At 41.1% G+C, this 19,254-nt stretch overlaps 1 protein-coding gene across 8 annotated transcripts in view; it reads left to right on the top strand.

Moving 5' to 3' along the window:
• SHANK2 (SH3 and multiple ankyrin repeat domains 2) overlaps window positions 1–19,254 on the top strand; it is a 250,193-nt gene that overhangs the window by 71,963 nt on the left and 158,976 nt on the right. For all 8 annotated transcript variants that reach the window (XM_077179594.1, XM_077179592.1, XM_077179591.1 and 5 more), the window contains 2 exons: window positions 2,414–2,583; window positions 13,525–13,638. In XM_077179594.1, coding sequence (XP_077035709.1) covers window positions 2,414–2,583; window positions 13,525–13,638 — 284 coding nt within the window. The remainder of the gene's footprint in view (window positions 1–2,413; window positions 2,584–13,524; window positions 13,639–19,254) is intronic.

Raw genomic sequence — 19,254 nt, 5'->3', positions numbered from 1 at the left:
TGACAGAGCAGGAGGTTGGGTTGTGGAGCAGGAGCAGCCAGAAGGGGCACGGGGATGGAGAAGGTCAGACTGTGACAAGGGGTTAATGAGGTCTGTGGGATTTGTGCTGTGGAGAGGTGCTGGAAAGCCATGCTGGAAGGGGTTCATGTGACCTTTGCAGCCCGTGTGGCTCAGGTGCTCTGTCTTCTCAAACTGAAAGAGTAGAGATTTAGATTGGATATTAGGAAGAAATTCCTTCCTGAGAGGGTGGTGAGTCACTGGAACAGACTTCCCAGAGAAGCTGTGGCTGCCCCATTCCTGGAAATGTCCAAGGCCAGGCTGGAAAAACTGGAAAAACCTGGTCCAGTGGAAGGTGTCCCTGCCCATGGCAGGGGGTGGCACTGGGTGGTCTTAAGGGTCCCTTTCAAACCAAACTTTTCTTGATTCTCACAAGGCTGTTGCTCTTCACAGCAAAGTGGTTGGGAGGGGGGAAGCTGGGAATGAAAAGAAAGGGACAGGCTTTGTGTGGAACATACCCCACAGAAATCAGTGAATGAGGTGCCAACACAGCCTCAGTGAGGGCTGAGCTGCCAAGGATGGCCACCTTCTTCTGGCTGAGAGGGAAACATGTCTACACCTCTCTTGAAATCTCTGCATCCTCCTCCTGCTCCTTCCTGGCATGGCACTTGCTGGGCTTGGAGCCCACGCTGGGGACAAGCAAGGGAGAGGAAAGATCTCTTTTTAAAAAGTCCTGCACCCCACGTTGCAGCCCTGATTTCCATTAGTGAGTCTGTTGCCTAAGAAGTTCTGCATTCCTTGTGTGGGTTTAATGTGCCATTTCCCTTTTCTCTTTCAGTGAAGGAGAAAATGAATGTATCTTCTGTGCTCATAGTTAAAGTAGATGCTGGGAGATAACACTGGGAATAGCTGCCACCAGACTAGGCAGAAACACAGCTTGATACAAGTGGAAATCAGATGTGTAGCTATAGTTTATAGATCTAGATTTTTTTTTTTATGGTGATGACTGTTCCTCCACTTATAAGGAAAAAGGAATGGAGCAAAAGAACTGAAATCTGAATGTCATCTTTTCCAGGCTTTCTTTAAACAACTGTGAGAGTTGGCTGAGGTTTCTGGTGCAAACTCCATCACAGACATGCAAGCAGAGCTCCCTTTTAAACTCCTGAGTGGGGCTTACCATTAGCAGCATCCCTTCCCAGTAATAGAACAAAACAAGGTGAAAGGGGCATGTAATTCCAAATGGTGAAGAGGTTACTGCAGGAAAACAGGAGTGTTCCTGATAGGAAAGATCCAATAGGTGTGGGTTTTTATCAGACTTCTGTACCTATTGACTTACTGGCTCCCATTTTGGTAGGAGACTGGTTGAAAAAAAAAAAAAGGTGAAAACTCAGCAGACCCCAGCCCTTGTATTTCATTTTGCTTAAAGCAGTTAGAGATACTTTCTTACATGAAGGCAAGCAGAGTGTTATAATGCCAAACCACCACTAAATCACCCTTCTTCCTTTGGTAGCCTAACTTTTCCCTATCAAACTCTATTAATATTACTCCCTCTCATGAATATTTTCCTTTTCTAGACTTTGGTTAAGACTGCAAGTTTTTATGCTTTGGGGTTTTTTTGAAGTTGACTGCTAGTGTATTGCTAGTTTGTTATGATCTATCCTATAGGTTTCCCACCCTTTAGTATTTGCCTCTTTCTCTTTTCGTATCTTTTTGGCAGTTCACTCATTTTCCCACAGGTTTAAGAGTGATCTTATGCATTGTTCACCACCTTTCAACAATTCCTTTTTTATACACCATGACTGTGAGTTGGTGGTGACCTGCGGCTCTCCTGGGCACATTCTGGAGTCACTGAATGAGCTGGTGATTGCCATCCAGAAGAAATGATAATTTGGAAAATGTTAACCACAAGTACCAGGCTTTGTGCAGATCTAAATTTAACCTTGGGCCTTGGAGTGATGAAGTAACTTGATTATTCAGTCCATTTAGTTAATAATTCAGTGATCTCACTTGTTCACTCTGTGTTACAAAGATACCCATTCCCAAGAATTGTAAATACAGACATTTTCAAGTCCCTCTGACAAATTGACATGCTGGGAATGTATGATGGGCATATAAATTTTGAATTTAATTAGGGCCTAGGAATGTGCAAGTTTAAATTGTGGAAAAACTAAAAGCTTTAATGTTGTGTGTTTTCTGTTCTAGGCCATTATGGTCAGGTGAATATTGATCATGATTCATACTGAAAGATTTCAACCCTTAAAAGCTCCTGTTTGGTTTTTTTTCTGCAGGGTTTGATGTCTTACTGGGAGGCAGTTTTGTTATTCACTGCTTAATTTAATCTTGCTAATGTGATGGTAAATGATTAACGTTCCCCCTTTTGAATAAGCTGTTAATGATTTTTCATTTCAATTTCCAGTGCCGTTTACAGTCCCAGTGCCAACAAAGATACTCTGTCTGCCTTGGATTATCAGGGTCCCAAAAGGAAGCTCTACAGTGCTGTCCCTGGGAGACTTTTTATTGTTGTAAAGCCATATCAACCTCAAGGGGAAGGGGAAATTCACCTGCACAAAGGAGATAGAGTCAAAGGTGAGCACCTAATTCATTTGGAATAAACCTTTTCTCCTGCTAGGTGGGAATTTTATGTAAAAATTCTCTTTTACACGGGTGGAAATAATCTGTATGGTGAAAGTGCTTTTATGCATTTGTTTCTTTGCAGGATATTTTGCTTCTGGTTCTGTTTTGTAACCAATGCATATTTAGCTGCCACTTTAACTGCCTTCAAAGTGCTGCCACAAACTCTCAACTCACAACTCTGTGCAATAATAGCACCATTTTCTCTTACCCAGGGCACGGAATTTGCTGCTGGAGCCATTCCAGAGGCCCTGCTCCAGGGCTTTAAGGGGTTGTAAACCTGTCAGCTATCTAAAAGGCTCAGGAAGGGAATGGGGGTAAGGTCAGCTCTGCCCTTTCCTCCAGGAACATTTAATGGTTAAGTAGAAAATATCCCCTCATGGGACTTAGGATAAGTGGGTAGGGAGAACCTCCTGTAAATATAATTTTGGAGGAGCATGGCGGTGCATGTGAAATTTCTGTTTACTACTGCAATTACATGCTAAGACCAGGTTTAAATGAAGGCCAAGCTTTATTATTGCTTTGAAGGCAGTCAATACATCCAGATACAGCTGAAAAAAAGGGAGATAGGGTGTACAGGACTCACCTTCCCCAGAGTGAGGTGTGAGGCTGTGGTTTTGCACCACCAGGTAAAACAGAATAAAAGAGACTTTGTATTGGACCCATACAAATCAAACAACAATTATGGAAATCAAACAAAAGGGAATAAATTCAGTGTCCTAAATAAAAGTGTTAAGCAGCTGCAAATTTTCTTGCAAAGGCAACTACTTATCTCACAAAGGAAGACTTCAAATACCTCCTCCCTTGAGCCTGCAAACAGTAGCTGGAAAAAAAAAATAGGGAGCCATTAGAAGGTATTTTTGCATTTTTATTTTTGGATGTACTGATTCTGAAGCATTTTTGAGTTTAATAATTTCTGTTAACTCCAGCCCTCAGAAGGTGTAAGACAGAAATTTGAAGGGTGCTACACTTAAAGGTAAAACATGCAAAGTTAATTTTAAATGCAAGGATGAAGGGAGAAGGTTAAACTTAGAGTCTGTAGGGCTGAGAAGATAATTTTGCAGTTCTCAAGGCTGTTCCCTGATCAGGTAGGAAGCAGTGATTATGATCTCATGGTGCACAAGAACTAGGATGAGATTTTGGGGGTACTAAATAACTTTCTCCACTCAGTGTTCTTAGAGGTCGGGCAGGTGCCAGTGGACAAGGAATGAGTGGCTGCTCCAGGGCAGGTGTTGGACACAGAGATGTTCAATTGTCCTGTTGGATTTAAGGATGCAGGAATATTCTGTTTATGTAGAGGACGGAATAACAACCACACAAGATCTTCTCACCAGAATAAGACAACTCTGGGCAGTTCTGGGAAAAGACAAGACGGAAATTGTGTTTCCTGGCAAAAGAGGAAGCACTGCAACAGGTTGCCTGGAATGCTGAATATTTTAGAGGCATTCCTTATCTGGCAGGTGGTTTTCCTTAGGTTTTTAGACTATTATATGCAAAAATAATCCCAGAATAAAGGATTTAAATTTCAATGAAATGTTTATTGGTTTTGAAAAATTAATTCAGGAGCCCTTGGTTCTAAGTTACAGTAACAGTCACTGGAAAACATTGCAGGAAGGAATTAGTCTACTTTTCATGTTTTCATAAAATGGTGTAGCCTAAATGGAGACCAATGATTTTAGGGGGCACTCTAAATGCTGAAATAAAAAATGCAGTTATGGCTGGGGTTTTTTCTTTGTGGGAAAAATATAAGTTTATTGAAAGTAACACATTAATTATTACTGCCATTAAAAGGGGGATGTTCCCATTCTACATCAAATCATTCCTGCAGGGATTATTTTTTCAGCTTCAAGAATCTGATTTGCACATTGACTTGAAATCTGGCAGAGTTTTTGCAGGTCCATTTGTTTTGAAGCATTTTAGAGAACTTTGCTGCAGCAAAGTCTGGCGAGGTTTCTATAGGTGTCAGCCTGCTTTTGGGGAGGGTTTGGGGAAAGAACAAGTGTTCACAGGGATTGTCAGTGTTGCTCCCAAGGATGAAACCTTGTGAAATGTAATTTAAGGCTGTTTGCATGGCAGGGCTGGAACAGTGTGTGACAGGCTCCCAGAGCTAATCAAAGGGAAAACTTCCAGAACAAGATCAAATCCTATTTCGTGTTACCATGTCAATGGTTCCTCAGCTGCAGCAAAAAAAATATGTCAGAATGAACACGGCAAGGTCATGGAGAGAACAAAGAGTGCAGGGAAAAGACAGTGGTGCTTTAAAGAGGTCTCTGTTGTGTAACAGTATCCAAGAAGCTGCTCGAACTTTTTGTGCCAAAAACCCAGGTCCAATTAAATCTGGATTCCCGTCCCTATTTCAGTGAAAATGTAATTATTGCTAGACAATAAGTGTAGTGATAGGACAAGGAGCTATGGCTTTGAACTGAAAGATGGTAGATTTAGACTAGATTTGAGGAAGAAATTCTTCCCTGAGAGGGAGTGAAGCCCCAGCACGGGTGGCCCAGAGAAGCTGTGACTGCCTCATGCCTAGAGGTGTCCAAGGCCAGGTTGGACAGAGCTTGGAGCAATCTGGGATAGTGGAAGGTTACCCTTTCACTGGGAAAAGGCTGGAACAAGATGATCTTGAAGGTCCCTCCCAACCTAAACTATTCCAGGATTCTGTGATGTTTAAAAAAAATTACTCCATGTGAGCAGGATGGGCTCCCTCTCCATCCTCCAAAAGCACAGGCAGTAGAACTCAGAGTCCTCAGTGCTGTGGGAGTGCCAGAACTGCTGACTATTAGGAGATCCTGCATTTTTTCCTCTTCCTGAGCATGAATTCTTGGTACTGGATGTATTTTCTGTGTTTTACAGACTTAGCAAGACCATGGCTCAGCCTGTTTGGGGTTTAGCAACTTGCTCTGTGCAGTACTTGGAGGAAATGGGAGAATATTAAACCCCATGGAATTCAATTTTTCCTTCACTTTGGAAACATCTTATCCTCACTGAGGAATGGAAAAGCTTTGTCTTGGCCCCTCTCCTCTGCCAGCTTGGTGACTGCACTGCTCTGTGTGGACACTGATGCCCAAGTCCTGGCTTTTGGATTGTTTTGGGGAATTCAAACGTGGCCTGGCGCTGGCAGAGAGATTGTGCCCTGTGTTCAGGCTGACCCCGGGGAGATGCTCATCACGAGTACATCCCATGAGACTAATCACAGCAAAGATGTAGCAAGGCATTTATTGCAGGGATAAAAACCCAGAACAACATATTAGAGAAAGGGATTACTTGGGAAATGTTTTTATGGATTTTCTTTTTTAACTTGGCAGAATTAGAAGGGTCACAGAGACGGATGAATTCCTAAACTCTTGATGAAAAATCAGATGTTTTCATCAAATGGAGATGAAGCAGGGTTTGGGTTTTTTTTCTCTCTAAAACTGGTAGAAGTGCATCAGTGACAATAGTTCACAGTGTGTGATACAAGGAAACTGCTCAGAGAAATCTGTGAATGGGCAAGGTTCAAAGGAATGTAAACTAAACAAAATGGTCTTGTATTCATAGGATATTACGTAGCCTGTACAAAAATACCTGCTGTATTTTTAGTTGTTAGTCATACACACTGACATCATTTGTGTGTCTGCCACTCATGAGAGAGGAGCCATGGCTGCTTGCAAAAATAAATCTGATATCTTTATTTATACCAGAATTGCCCTAATCTTATGTTTTCACATAAATAAAGGAGATCTAGTTTGATTCCTCACTGAAACACTTCTAATATTTTGCTATTGTATATTTTTTTCTTTCTTCCTTCTTTATCTGAAAGTCCATAGCAATAAATCTGCCACAATCCAAATGCACACAAACATGTATAAAATATCTGCAAAATTAATTTGAATCAGCTTTTGTGTTCCTAAATTGAATTCTTGCACTGGAAATTAAGTGGTCTCTTTGATAGCAAAACTCAGAATGCAATGCTCAAAAGATTCTTTGTGAGCAAATTAGCAGTTTTCTTGTCCATGAAGATAAAGCAATAGAGATGGTTTTTGGGAAGGTAACAAGTCTGAGTTCCAGGTGCAGACAGGCTCTGGTCACTTCAAAAATAAAAAAATCAGAATTATTTTCAGAGTCTGGGTTATGATAAAACATATCTAAAACACACATGAACTATCCTTCACTGATTTAGAAAGAAAAAACCCACCCGATTAAAATACTTTGAGAGCATTTGAAGTCTCACCCTGCTCACAGCTTTGTTTTTTATGATCTCCCCAGATCCTTCTTCTTTCCAGGCTGCCCTGCCACAGCTCTCTCAGCTTTTTCTAGTGCCCATTGTATGGAAAACCAGGGAGTTATTTCAGTATCTCAAATATGCTCCAACAGACTTCCATGAGCCCTCTGAGATACCTCTGGTGCAGGGACATCACAGCAGGGTTGTGGTAAGCCCAAAAGCAGCTCTCAGCTCCATTCCTCGGGGTCAGAGGAGCAGGAGTCACTCAGCAGCAGCAGCTCAAGCATCTGCTCTGGGCAGGAAGTCAGTAGCTCTGTGCAGCAGAAATATTGACCCTGGTGACTCTGTTTTTATTTCAGCGTGATCTCAGCCAGCAGGGCAATCCAAATATATCGCTAACATTTTCATTTCTTGTGAAATCCACTTGTAAGTCATTTTGAAAAAGAAAGATTATTAAACCCCTGCTGTGCTCAAAGATATTGCCAACAGACAGTGCTTGTGGGCAGGAGGAAAGTTGGTCTCCTGAGCTTTTGCACTTGTTAGATTAGTAAACAAAATACCGGGAAGGGAAGAGCCTCAGAAAGGCTGTTCTGTTTCTTCAAGAGCATTTTGTACCTTGTGTGGGTAAGTGTGGCAGCAAAATTGAACCTAAGAGGTTTGCAAGGTATTGTTCAGCTGCTCTTTGACATGAAGGATGAAATGAATGTGAAACAGAATACTAATCTTACCCAGGTTCACTGGTCTGTTTCGCTTCCTTTCTGTCTCCTGACTTGAATGGTTTGATTTCAGCTCCTAACATGATAAACTATGGCTCATCACAGGTCCTATCCTAACTCATTCCTTCAAGCTGCTTGTGCCTGAAGAGCAGGACAGAGTGGTGCTGTCAAAATGTAACAAAGACCCGGCCTTGTTCCTGCTCCAGCGGGAGAGTTCCCTTTGCTGTCAGAGGCCATGGAAAGGGATCAGGAGGCAAAAGCACCCACAAATCCCCTGTCATCGTGCTTGGCTAGTTTAACACATCCTTTCTTGAGTAGTCAGCAACTGGCCTGGAATATTCAGGGGACAGGAGCACCAGGAGTCAGAGAGGAGCTGTGAGTGCATCAGTGTGGTGCAGCACAACACTCCAGGCTCTGCATCTAGCTTGGCTTGGGGCCCCTTCTCCATCAAGTCTCTCTGAATTCCCCTGATTTCAAGTTTGGGCATCACTGTGAAGAAGGGCAAACTTGACTCTGACTGCACCTTCCTCAACAGAGCTGGGAATCAGAGGGTGGATTTTTGCAATGTGTGATTTCTGACCAAAACCCAAATCAGTGCAGATTGATTTCTCACACTGTTTTCATCTCTCCCTCATTATCTCAAAACTATTTCACAGACACGTAAAAAACAGGGAAAAGGTGATCTTCATAGAAACTTTATGGTAAGGGGAAAAAGCTCCCACAGAGGGCCAAATGTTGAACAGCACAGCTCAGTTCTATTTCAACTGAGCCATATTTCCTCAGATTTAGAGGATTATGTGCAGCTTATTGTATTTGTAGGTTTGACGTAGAGGGTGGTTGCTCTGTTAGTAGCCCCAGTCATCTTCTCACCCTGAGGTTCTTCTCCTGAAGTGCTTGTTTGCACTGTTTCTTTCCTGGGAAAGCAGAGGTGAGAAAAGGTGAAGAGGTGTTTTAAGTCAGGATCTCTGTGTTATCTCCCTAATTTGGTCACCTCCCATAACTCAAGCTAGGAAGGAACTGCTGCATTTCCTTCTCCACCACAAGAAATGTCTGTAGGGCCACAGCCCAGTGTGACTGCCCGGGTCAATTAGCCAGAATCAATAACTGCAGATACAGGAGCCTGCCCTTCCAGGCTGTGGGTGGAGTGCCCAGGAAGGTCTGTGTGGGTGCTGGAAGCCCCCTGTGCCTGGCAGCAGGGTGAGGGGCACTGAGCTCCTCCCCACGCTGCTGCTCTGACCCCAGGTTCTGTCAGGCTCCCTCGATGACATATTTGAGAGCCAGAACCAGCCTGCCCAGGAGACAAAACAGCCAGATCCAGCTCAGCATCCCTCACTGAGGGAGGGAGGGAGGGATTGCTGTCAGGAACCAGGAGGGGCAGAGGAACAGAGTCAGAAAAATCCCTGTTTTTAACTGAGAGCGTGATTAAGTTATAACTCGTGCTGACCTTCATTTATGTTGTACGTAAAGTCTGTTTTCATCAAAGAATCACAGAATCCTAGGATGCTTTTAGGGGTTGGGATGGACCTTAAGGGTCATCCAGTCCCAATCCCTGCCTTTGGACACATCCAGGGATGAGACACCACAGCCTCCAATAAGTATTCCTGCATAGATTGTCTGTCATTTGGAAGCTCTCCTGCCAAAGACAAATAATTCTGAAAATTTATGTCAGACAATAGACATTTCAGCAAGGGAAAAGCCTAAATCACAATGTTAATTATTTCTGGGAGAAAAAAGTTAGGTCTCTACCAGTTAGAAATTAAAAATCTCCTGTATTTCAAAGAAGATTGAGACAAATTTTACCTCGGGACACAAACCCAGAGTTTTTACATAAGCACAGGCTGGTTCAGCTGTTCATTCTTTTTTTTTTTTTTTTTTCAATGGATTTCTGACTTTATACTTTATTTTCATTCTGTTGAGTTTTCTTTTTTTTTTTTTCTGCTGGTTGCAGAAATGTTCTTTTTTCCCAGAATATGGTCTCTCGTTCCCAATCCATATGATTATTTATTTTCCCAATAAAGAAGAATGAAGTTTATCCAAGCACTAAAAATTGATTTAGATATTACAAAGACATTTTAGGTACAGGCTGTAACAGCTGTAAAGACATTGGCCTGAATTTGGCTTTAAATTTCCTTGACATTTTTGCAAATAAGGCTGCCTGGAAGAATTTGCTCCTGGGCATTTCAATATCACAAGGAATTTAGAAATAGTAGTCACCATAACTTTCATTTCTTGTTGGGGCATGCAGGGAGCTGTAATGTGGGAGGATACAAATTCTGTGTTCTTTTGATTAAAGTGATTTTGATGGCACATTGAGTAATTAATCTGTTTGAGATTAGTATACTATATTAATATCAATTGCAATAGATACATTTCCAATAGACTTCAATTTGCAAGAGACAAAGCATTCTATGCTCTAGTCTAATAATTTTATAATATATAATATTGTAAAATATTCTATATATTAAATTTTCTGGCAGAATCTTGCTGATTTTAAGTATAATGCTTTAAAAACAATAAAATAGAAGCCCCTGATTGTCACCTGCCTATCCATGGTTTCCTGTTACCCACTTGTTTGGTGCTTATCCAATTTTGCTTTGCAGTTTTGTTCATATAATTGGACACAACTCCTCTTTTAAACCACACTTTTTTTGTGAAAAGATGTCTCAAGATACCTGATGTTACAAGAACCTTTATTTCACTCTTACAACATCAGATTCTTTTTGTAATTCAGGTTGTGTGTGAAGAGCATCTGACCTGCTTTTGCCATAGCAACCACACCTTTTGATTTTACCAAAAGAAAAGTGAAAACCACTGGAAATTAGAAAGCCTTATTATTAATTTAGGGAAAGTTGTCCTTTCATTTACCATTGTTTTGTCCTTCAGCAGGAAAAAGATTGATTAGAAAATCTCTTGCTGGTAACAAATTATCTGTTACAGTGAATCTCTTAAACACTGTTGGGAGAGTAAAGATAGAAATGAAGACCTCATTCTAAAAAAACCATTCATGGGTACAATAGATAAATTACATTTTTCTATTTATCCTTTAAGTTCCCCACTTTGGAGTGAGTGAAGTGTTGCCAGTTTTTATAGATCTATACTTTATTATAGCCTTGGCTCATGTGCAGAATTTCTTATTAATGGCACCACGTGAGGGGGAAGAAGATCATTTCAAGGTTTTAGGGGATGCAGAACCATCTAGGGCTCAACTTCTGCATTGGAATATGAGCTTGTCCCTCATATCCACAGCAATTTAACTGTCTCTGCACATCAGCTGAAGCCAGGGCTGTCCCTCATTTGCTCTGTGTCATCTTTGTGCCTCTTGCAGCTCCAGCAGGCTTTTCCTGCTTCTCCCGGCCCCCAGCAGGAGGTTTTTCCCAGAATGCTGAGGGCTGCCTGCATTCCAGCAGCACTCATTTCACCCTTCCACTGCTTTTCCATGGATGTTATGTCTTCAGGCAGGACTACACGTGTTTTTCCTTTGCTCTGGCTATTAGTGATGGCTAATTCTCAATAATTCATATAATAATGGGCTAAAGTGGGTCTGGTTTTGCTCTGTAGGAATCCCTTTTCACCCTGCACTCACAGACAGTGTTCCAAGGCAAATTTTATTTCCCAAAAGTGTTGATTTGCATCAGCTGCTACTGCCATAAACACATGAAATCACTCCATGAGTTTGTGGAGTGAAATCCAGGACTGAGATTCAGTGCTGTAAACTCCTCCCAAGAAAAAGAAAAAAAAAAAAAAAAAGAAAAAAAAAAAAAAAAAAAAAAGGCAGCTAATTACTGGCAATAGGAGTCTCACTGTCTCACATTTGGAAATTTCTTTTGGCTGGAGTCCTACACTCTCTTTTATGACAGAAATTAAACCACTGTACATTGCATTCTACAATGATTCTAATATGTACATGTAGGTTATTAAGTTTTCCTGGTTCCTTATCTCATATCTAAGAAATGCTTTCTTATGTGAGCAGATGTTACATTGTTAAAAATGTATTGGAAGCTGCTGAATTCCCCATTTATATTGGATGGGTGATGTTTTACGTAACACTGAATTATTAGATGGACAATGTGTGTTAGTTAATGTGCACAGGCTTTAAATATTTTTAACAACACCTGGAATACAGTAGCATATTTTTTCATTAATTTTGCCCCATGTTTATATTTTTTAAAAAAAGACATGCAAACATTTTTTAATTCAGCTCAATTTTCAGTGTAGAGTTTTGTTGTCATCTAAGCTCAGTGCCCTCCCCCAGTATCTCATAACTTCCTGGGTTTATAGGAGTTATAGGTTATAGGTTTTCTCATATATGTCAGAAAAGTGCTTGACAAATTGTGCATTTGGGACCCATCCAGGTGTAGGACTTTTCCTTAATGGATGTTTCCTGGGACTTAGTATGTACTTCTTACTGTGGTGGTGTGGAAATATGCAGTTCATGGCATCTGTCTCTTGGAATATACTACATTAAAAGGCTTAAAAGTGACATATTTATAAACATTTTGCTGTCAAATGTCTCTGTTAATAGATGGCCATGCTCTGTAAGTGATACCACAAATAGCTGAGTATTGCATTAATAAAACCCTGGTAAACATTTACTTTCAAATGAAGTTTTACAGCTCCTGGTGTCTCCAACTAAACTGCTTTCACATTACTAAGATTTATTTCTTTTTGCTTTTTTCTGGGGCTCTGATTAATTTAATTTTCATCCTGCTCTGTACTAGTGCAAATCAAGTTCAGCTTCAGTGCCCCTCAGTCACAGCAGCTGCACTGATCCTGAGTTCAATTGCAGCCAGGCAGGGACCAGGGTTTTAAAGTCTGGCAAGGTTTTAACAGTGCCAGAAGTGCTGGTGTTGGAGACCACCAAAGCAGCCCTCCTTTTATGTCCCTGTGCACTGAAATACCCTGCAGAGGCAGGATCCCAGGTACTGGAATTCCTCAGCAGAGAGATGGATTTGGGCTGGTTAGCCTTGGTTTTCAGCAAGGGCAGCTGGGGCTGAGCTGGCACTCAGTGGATGGAGCTGGGCTGATTTTGGGAAGCTCTGAGCACCTGTGCTGTGTGTCTGATCCATATTCCCAATCAACCTGGTTTTGTTGAGGTATCACCTTTGTCTCAATATTAATGTACAGCATCTTTCTAACAGTACATTTATAGTCCTCTAATATATAGTAAACATACAGTGGTTTGCAGGAACTTCTATAATACTAATTTAAACCCCATAGCAAGTATTTAGGGTCCTTTCATCACCATAATTCACCTCCAGTTGCTTACTTATACAATTCTTGCTCTGCAGGCTTTTGTCACAATCCTTTCTGAGTCCTAGAGTTAATATCAAGATACTTAGAAGTGCCAGATAAAAGCCTCCTCTCCTATTGACAAATCATTCTCCTCCATATTGTTGTTTTCTTCTATAGAGAGAAAGATCATTGAAATGTTTCAAAAGGCATCTCTATTGTAGATTTCACCTATGGGAGGTTCAAGTGTTTGCTGTGTATTCAAACCCTTAAATCATACTACTCAACCTGCATTGCAAATCCCTGGAGCTACCTACTAAGTCAAATAACATGTTTCCTTAGGAAAAACAGGAGATATCAAAATATGTATTATTAAAATCCATTTCAGTGTGGGTGCAATTTTACAATCGGTTCAGCACTTCATTTCAGCAGACAAGACACTGTTTTTTTTGGTAGTGGTATTACCATATATTTATCCTTGATTAATCCAGCAGTGAGAACACTGAAAATGGAAACAATTGTGTGAAGGCCAGGGAAACTTGTGGTAAATAAAAAAAATTGGGGAGTGGTTACAAAGACTGAGTAGGGAGGGTCCTGCTTGAAGGTTATTCTGTGCCCATTTTGGGGGTACCAGCATTAGTTATTGCACAGTGTTTGCTAGTTACCAGGGATTACTGAAGGTGTAAAGCAAGAATTGTGTATTTGTGTGAGGAGGCAAAGTGTAACGCTGCCTGTGTCTGCCCTGTTCAGTGCTGAGCATCGGAGAAGGTGGATTCTGGGAAGGCAGCACCCGGGGACATATCGGCTGGTTTCCTGCAGAGTGTGTGGAAGAAGTTCAGTGCAAACCGAATGAAAGCAAACCAGGTAATCACATCAAGCCCCTGTTGAACCCTAATGTGACAGATGCCACGTGTCTGGCCCAACAGACACATCAGGGCCTTTGTGCACTGCTAGAAATGGGAGAATTGGATAAAGCTGAGCTGCGGAACTAAAAAATGCAGGTAGGTTTATTGATTGGATTTTACTGTCCAAGCAAAGAGACTTTCTCCAGAGGAACAATGCTGGGAAGTACCAAAGCCTTTACACAGAGCTGTATGCAGATATTTTATATAGGATTATGTTGGTTTTTATTTTCTAAAGAGTGGAAGAATGTCTAATAAATAAATAAGGGAAGAAAACCTGGCCAGTCATCTCCCAGTCTGAGGGAGTCATACAATGCATTTAGCTCTTGCTCACAGCCATGTTGACCTTTCCCTGAATGCTAGAGGAGGCATCCTTTAGTGGGATATCCCATACCCATCCCTACTGATGACAAAGGAAATGGAATCCTCCTTTATCACACACGTATATTGCCACAAGTAACTTTAAGCAAGGAGCCTTTATAGTCCTGGTATAATAAAAGAAAATGAAATCTACATTAAAGCAGGTTATTTTAAGAATTACCTACCATCTCATCATTGCTCTGCTTTTAAGAATTAAGATGTGAGGACATCCTCTCTAATTAAAAGCTCATTATAAATGAGCTCTGAGAATATAATTAATGTTCTCCAGGAGTGTATGAAGTTTGAAATCATCTATTGATGTGTTTTTAGATCTCTGTTGTATTGATTAAGAACTTCTGGCATTGCACAGATGATACACTAAAATTTATGCATTGTATCATTCATTTACAGATGTTTTTCTTTTATGCATGTCATTATAAACTGCAAGGTATACTTTTCTCTTTTTTTTTTTCCCTATGTGGAGAGGTTGTGCTTCCTTTTCTATCTCCCTTTTGAGAGGGGAAAAGAGGAGGAGGGAAAACCAGATCTAATATTTAGAGAGAATGGATCCAGGCTCTGAGAATAGAGGGAGAACAGCTCTGTAGCTCTTCAAAGGGCTTGAGAAAAGTCAGAATTTAGAGATGGAAATGTATTAAACAAAAGGAAGATTGAGGCTGGACTTGCCCTGTGTAGGAACAGTAACCCTGCATTAAATTTGAGCTGTCCATTTGTTTCCAGATCTGTAGAAAGTTCTGAGGGCATGAAGTGAAGTTTAAGATAAGGAAGAAGTTTTGCATCTTTTTAGTGATTTTGAAGAGAGAGTAACCAAAACTGTTTGTTACAAATCCTTAAAGACTTCCTCGAGAGTTTCTTCAGGAGGTAAATTCAGTATGTGACAGGATTGTCTTAATAGATGATGATTGTTTTTTGAGCAAGAATGTCTTTGGTCATTCAAAGGAACACAAAAATTAAGAAAAGAATTGTCACAAGAGGAACAAAAGGATTATGAAGGCTGGAAGCAAGAAAAGAATATAAACAGAAGCATGTTACAAATTTTCTGACATGAAATTATGAAGACTTATGCCATGTGTCTGGCAAAGCACCAGACATTTACTGTAATTTATAACTATTGCCTTCTTTCTGATTGTTTTCCTGTTTGCTTATGGTACAGTGGGAATAATAATGTTAACATAGCTTAAGGCTTTAAATATGCCATTCTTCTACTCTAAAAAGGATGAAAATGTAATTAAATAGGAACAAAAGGGACACATTTTCTCTGGCAGTGAACTTGTGCACTCCTATATTTTGCTGGGCTGTCTCAAAAAATGTCCTGCACCCAGAATGAGGTTCAGTGCTTCTGTGAGTAATGCGATAGAGGTTGGAGCTGGGAGGGAAATGAAATATATGGAATGCACAGTATGTGCCATATTATTATTGAAATATGGCATGGAGTGAAAGCAGCTGATCACAGAATTGCTCTGTGCATTCCCTCTGCATAGGAAACAATGGGAATGAAAGGGAAAAGCTTTATAAGCAAAAATCAGCCAGTATTCCCTCTGAGTAAAAATGAAGAAGTAATTTAGAAAAATGTGTTAGGCATGGTGAAATGATTAGAAATTAAATTAGGTCTGTTGGGATTGCTGAAAGAACATCAGCTGAGAAACATCACAAACTTGTGCCTCTTGCAAGAATTTGCATCATGGTCTTTGCAAAGCAGCAGAACTTCTTATGATAATGATTTAGAAAGTAGATCATTTAAATGTGGAGGAAATGAAGCTCAGACTCAGCTTTTTCCATACCAGCACCACAGCAACAGTTCTTTCCCCTCAACAAGATTTAGGAACATTTCTTCCAGCAGCTTCCCTTTGCCATTAAGTTTGAACAATTGTGTTTAATAGAGGCTTGTCATTTGCACACCATGAGTGAAGGAAAGAGGAATAGTTCTTGGAAAAAACAAACTCCAATTAAACACTCCAGGCCCAGTAAAACTGCTGGGCAGGTGTTTCATGTCAGGCTGATGTATAATCTCCCTTCTAAGGAAAGTTCCATTTTTAGGGAACTTTATTGCAATCCCAACTGTTCTCTGGAAGTGGGCAGGACAGAGCAGCACCTGGTTCCTGTGTTCTCTTCAAAGATACCATGCCAGCTTGGCAGGTTCTGTTTTCCAAAGAAAATCATATTGACTGGCATTAATTCTACTTCCTTTCTTTTATCCTCCATTAATTGAGACTTGTAGGAATTGCTCCATTATTTTGCTAGGGTCGATGCCAGGTCGATGGGCTCCCAATTATCCAGGTTATCTCATTTGCCCTTTAATGGCACCAGCACAGGACCTGCTGCTTTCCAGTTTAAAGTTCCCTTGATATTTTGAGATCCAATGGAAAAAAAAAAACAACAACAAAGAAAAGAAAATCATTATTGTGGTCTGCTAAATTCTTTTGCCTGCAGAAAATCTTTTACAAACAAGACTTTCGTGCTACCTCGTTTTAAAAACTGCCAGTTTTTGGCATTTTGTAGTCAGTTTTTAACATTCTGCAGAATTCTTCTGAGAGTAGAAATAGTCCTTCAGATGAGGTTGGCACATCATCTTGCATTTTACCTGCTCAAACAGAGAATACAAATGTCACATATTTACTCTTTCTTCATTGACAGTTATCTTGTGTTATTCAGTAATGAGCCAATTCCATTTTGAAATGTCTTTCTATTCTAAAATATGTTAAAATTTTTTTGTTGTTTGTTTTTTTTTTTTTCTAAAATGTTCTGGGTAAGTTGAAAAAATGTTTCTCCTGCTTTAATTTAGATGTTTCTGTTTGCTTTTCTTCCATCATAAGGTATTACATGAACTTGAGAGACTTACTACATAAATGCTTTCTATTACACTTGTGATTTTATGCTCCATATCTTTCAGAATTCAGGGCTATCTGATTGGCCACAACTGAGGTGAAGTATTCATTTTCAGGCTGAAGTTATCTTTAGCTACATTCCAACTTTATCATTTATTGTTCCTCCCTCCCTAAAGTGCCTGGAGAACTCCTAGATTTTACCAATAATACTGATATAAAGGCAGACTCAGCATGTCTGAGAGATTCTTGCTGTCTTTCAACTCTTGGCCTCCTCAGTGCACCTTTCCTTAAGTTCCAGCCTCATTTTTAAAATTTTCATAGGGTGAGTTTTCATTCCATAGCCTCCTTCGTGCCTTTTTCTATCCTGTGCCCTTGGGATCCACCTTATTAGTAGCTGTAGGAGTGCTGGGAGTTTATTTCAGATTAGGTCTGATGCAGGCACGTGGCTGCAGTGACCATGAGCAGTTCTCCTCTTTCCAGGCAAGGATCAAATCTGTGCCAGTCCCGGGGGCTGTGCCAGTCCCGGGGGCAGCACTGGCAGGGCACATTCCCGGCCCTGCTCTGCCCATGGAGCTGTGCCCATGCTGACCTCTAGTGTCACAGCAGGCTCTGCCAGACTCCACGCTGCCTTTTCCTCTCCAAGGTGGCACAGAGGCATGGGATATTTGTGTCAGGAAAGGCCTGTCTCAGGAACAGTGTGGCCAGCAGGAGCAGGGAGGTTGTCCTTTCCCCTGTGCTCAGCACTGGTGAGGGCACACCTCGAGTGCTGTGTCCAGCTCTGGCCCCTCAGTTTGGGAAGGACATTGAGACGCTGGAGCGTGTCCAGAGGAGGCAACGAGGCTGGAGGGGGGCTGGGAACACAAACCCTGTGAGGAACCACTGAGGGAGCTGGGGGTGCTCAGCCTGGAGAAAAGGAGACTCAGGGCTGACCTTATCACTCCCTACAGCTCCCTGAAAGGTGGCTGTGGTCAGGTGGGGTTGGTCTCTTTCTCCAAGCAGCACTGACAGAACCAGAGGACACAGTCTCAAGCTGCACCAAGGGTTGGATATTAGGAAAAAGTTTTTTATGGAAAGAGTGATAAAGTACTGGAATGGCCTGCCCCAGGAGGTGGTGGAGGCACCATCCCTGGATGAGTTTAGGAGACGGCTGGATGTGGCACTTGGTGCCATGGTTCAGTTGAGGTGTCAGGACATGGGTTGGACTCAATGATCTTTAATATCTCTTCCAACCCAGTCATTCTGTGATTCTGTGTGATTCTGTGCCCTCAGTGATCACTGAGACTCACCCAGGCTGAGTACCACCTCCAGTCCCTTCCTGAGCACAGTGCCTGTGCTTTTGTTTGGTATCCCTTATTCCTGAGTTTCCAACAGCTTGAAAACAGAGACAGATTATGCAGGAATTTCAGAGCTCCCTTGCAATTTCTTTTTTACCTATGTAACTGTGCGCAGGTGTTAAAAGCAGAAACTGCAGCAATCCTTGTCCAGCATTCCCTCTCGATCCCAGAAGTTACCAAACAAGTCCAAGCTGTGTTATTAAAATGCATCCTTTTGCTTTTTCTGAAGCAGAGAATTTTCTGTTTTCCACATTCTTAGTTTTTAACGCCCCGTGCATTCAGTAAAACCAGATTTGTTCCTCATTTCCACCATCCCTTTTTATAATTAGCACAACACCTTCCCAGGCAGTTGAGCCAGCCAGGCTGCTAGAAAATGGATTTGCCTTCCTGCAAGAAGGAAAGATGCTTTACTGTGGATTGAGGAGCTGACATCTGTACTGGCCTTCCAGAAGGACAGGAGTCTTAGTTTCCCAAATATGCAGTCTGGACATAATAGATATCCATATGTAAAACCAGTGCCTTATCCCATATAACTGATTCTATGATTCTGTGTTAAACACAGCAGTGGAGGGACAAAAAACAGATAAAAAACCCCTTTTCATCCAGCCTAAATGGCCCACCTTTTATAAATGACCCAGATTAGCAAAATCCTTTTTAACAAATTATTCCTGATTTGTTATGATCAGTTCTAGCTAATTTTTAGCTAGAAAGACAATTGAAGAATAAATAGAAATGTTGTGGTGATTATTAGAACTCTGAAAAATTCTATGCAGAAATAACTTTGGAAACCATTAGAAATAAGTGGGTTTCAATGAGACAGAAGAGATGGTATCTCACCAAATGAGCACCTCAAGGGTTTTGATAACAAATTTTGATAAATTCTCCTTCCACAAGATTTCACCTTGAGTAGAAGGTGCCTGTGTACCTGTGACAGAATTATTGCACAGCTTGAACTGTTTGGCGTGAGCAGCAACAGTTAAGGACAAAACATTGCTGCAGCTGGAAGGACTAAATGGAGGCGGTATAAAAGAAATTTATATA

Source organism: Agelaius phoeniceus, chromosome 6 (assembly GCF_051311805.1).
Source record: "Agelaius phoeniceus isolate bAgePho1 chromosome 6, bAgePho1.hap1, whole genome shotgun sequence".
Lineage (NCBI taxonomy): Eukaryota > Metazoa > Chordata > Aves > Passeriformes > Icteridae > Agelaius > Agelaius phoeniceus.
Note: the sequence above shows the minus strand (reverse complement) of the source record. Positions and strands in the feature narration are given on the sequence as shown.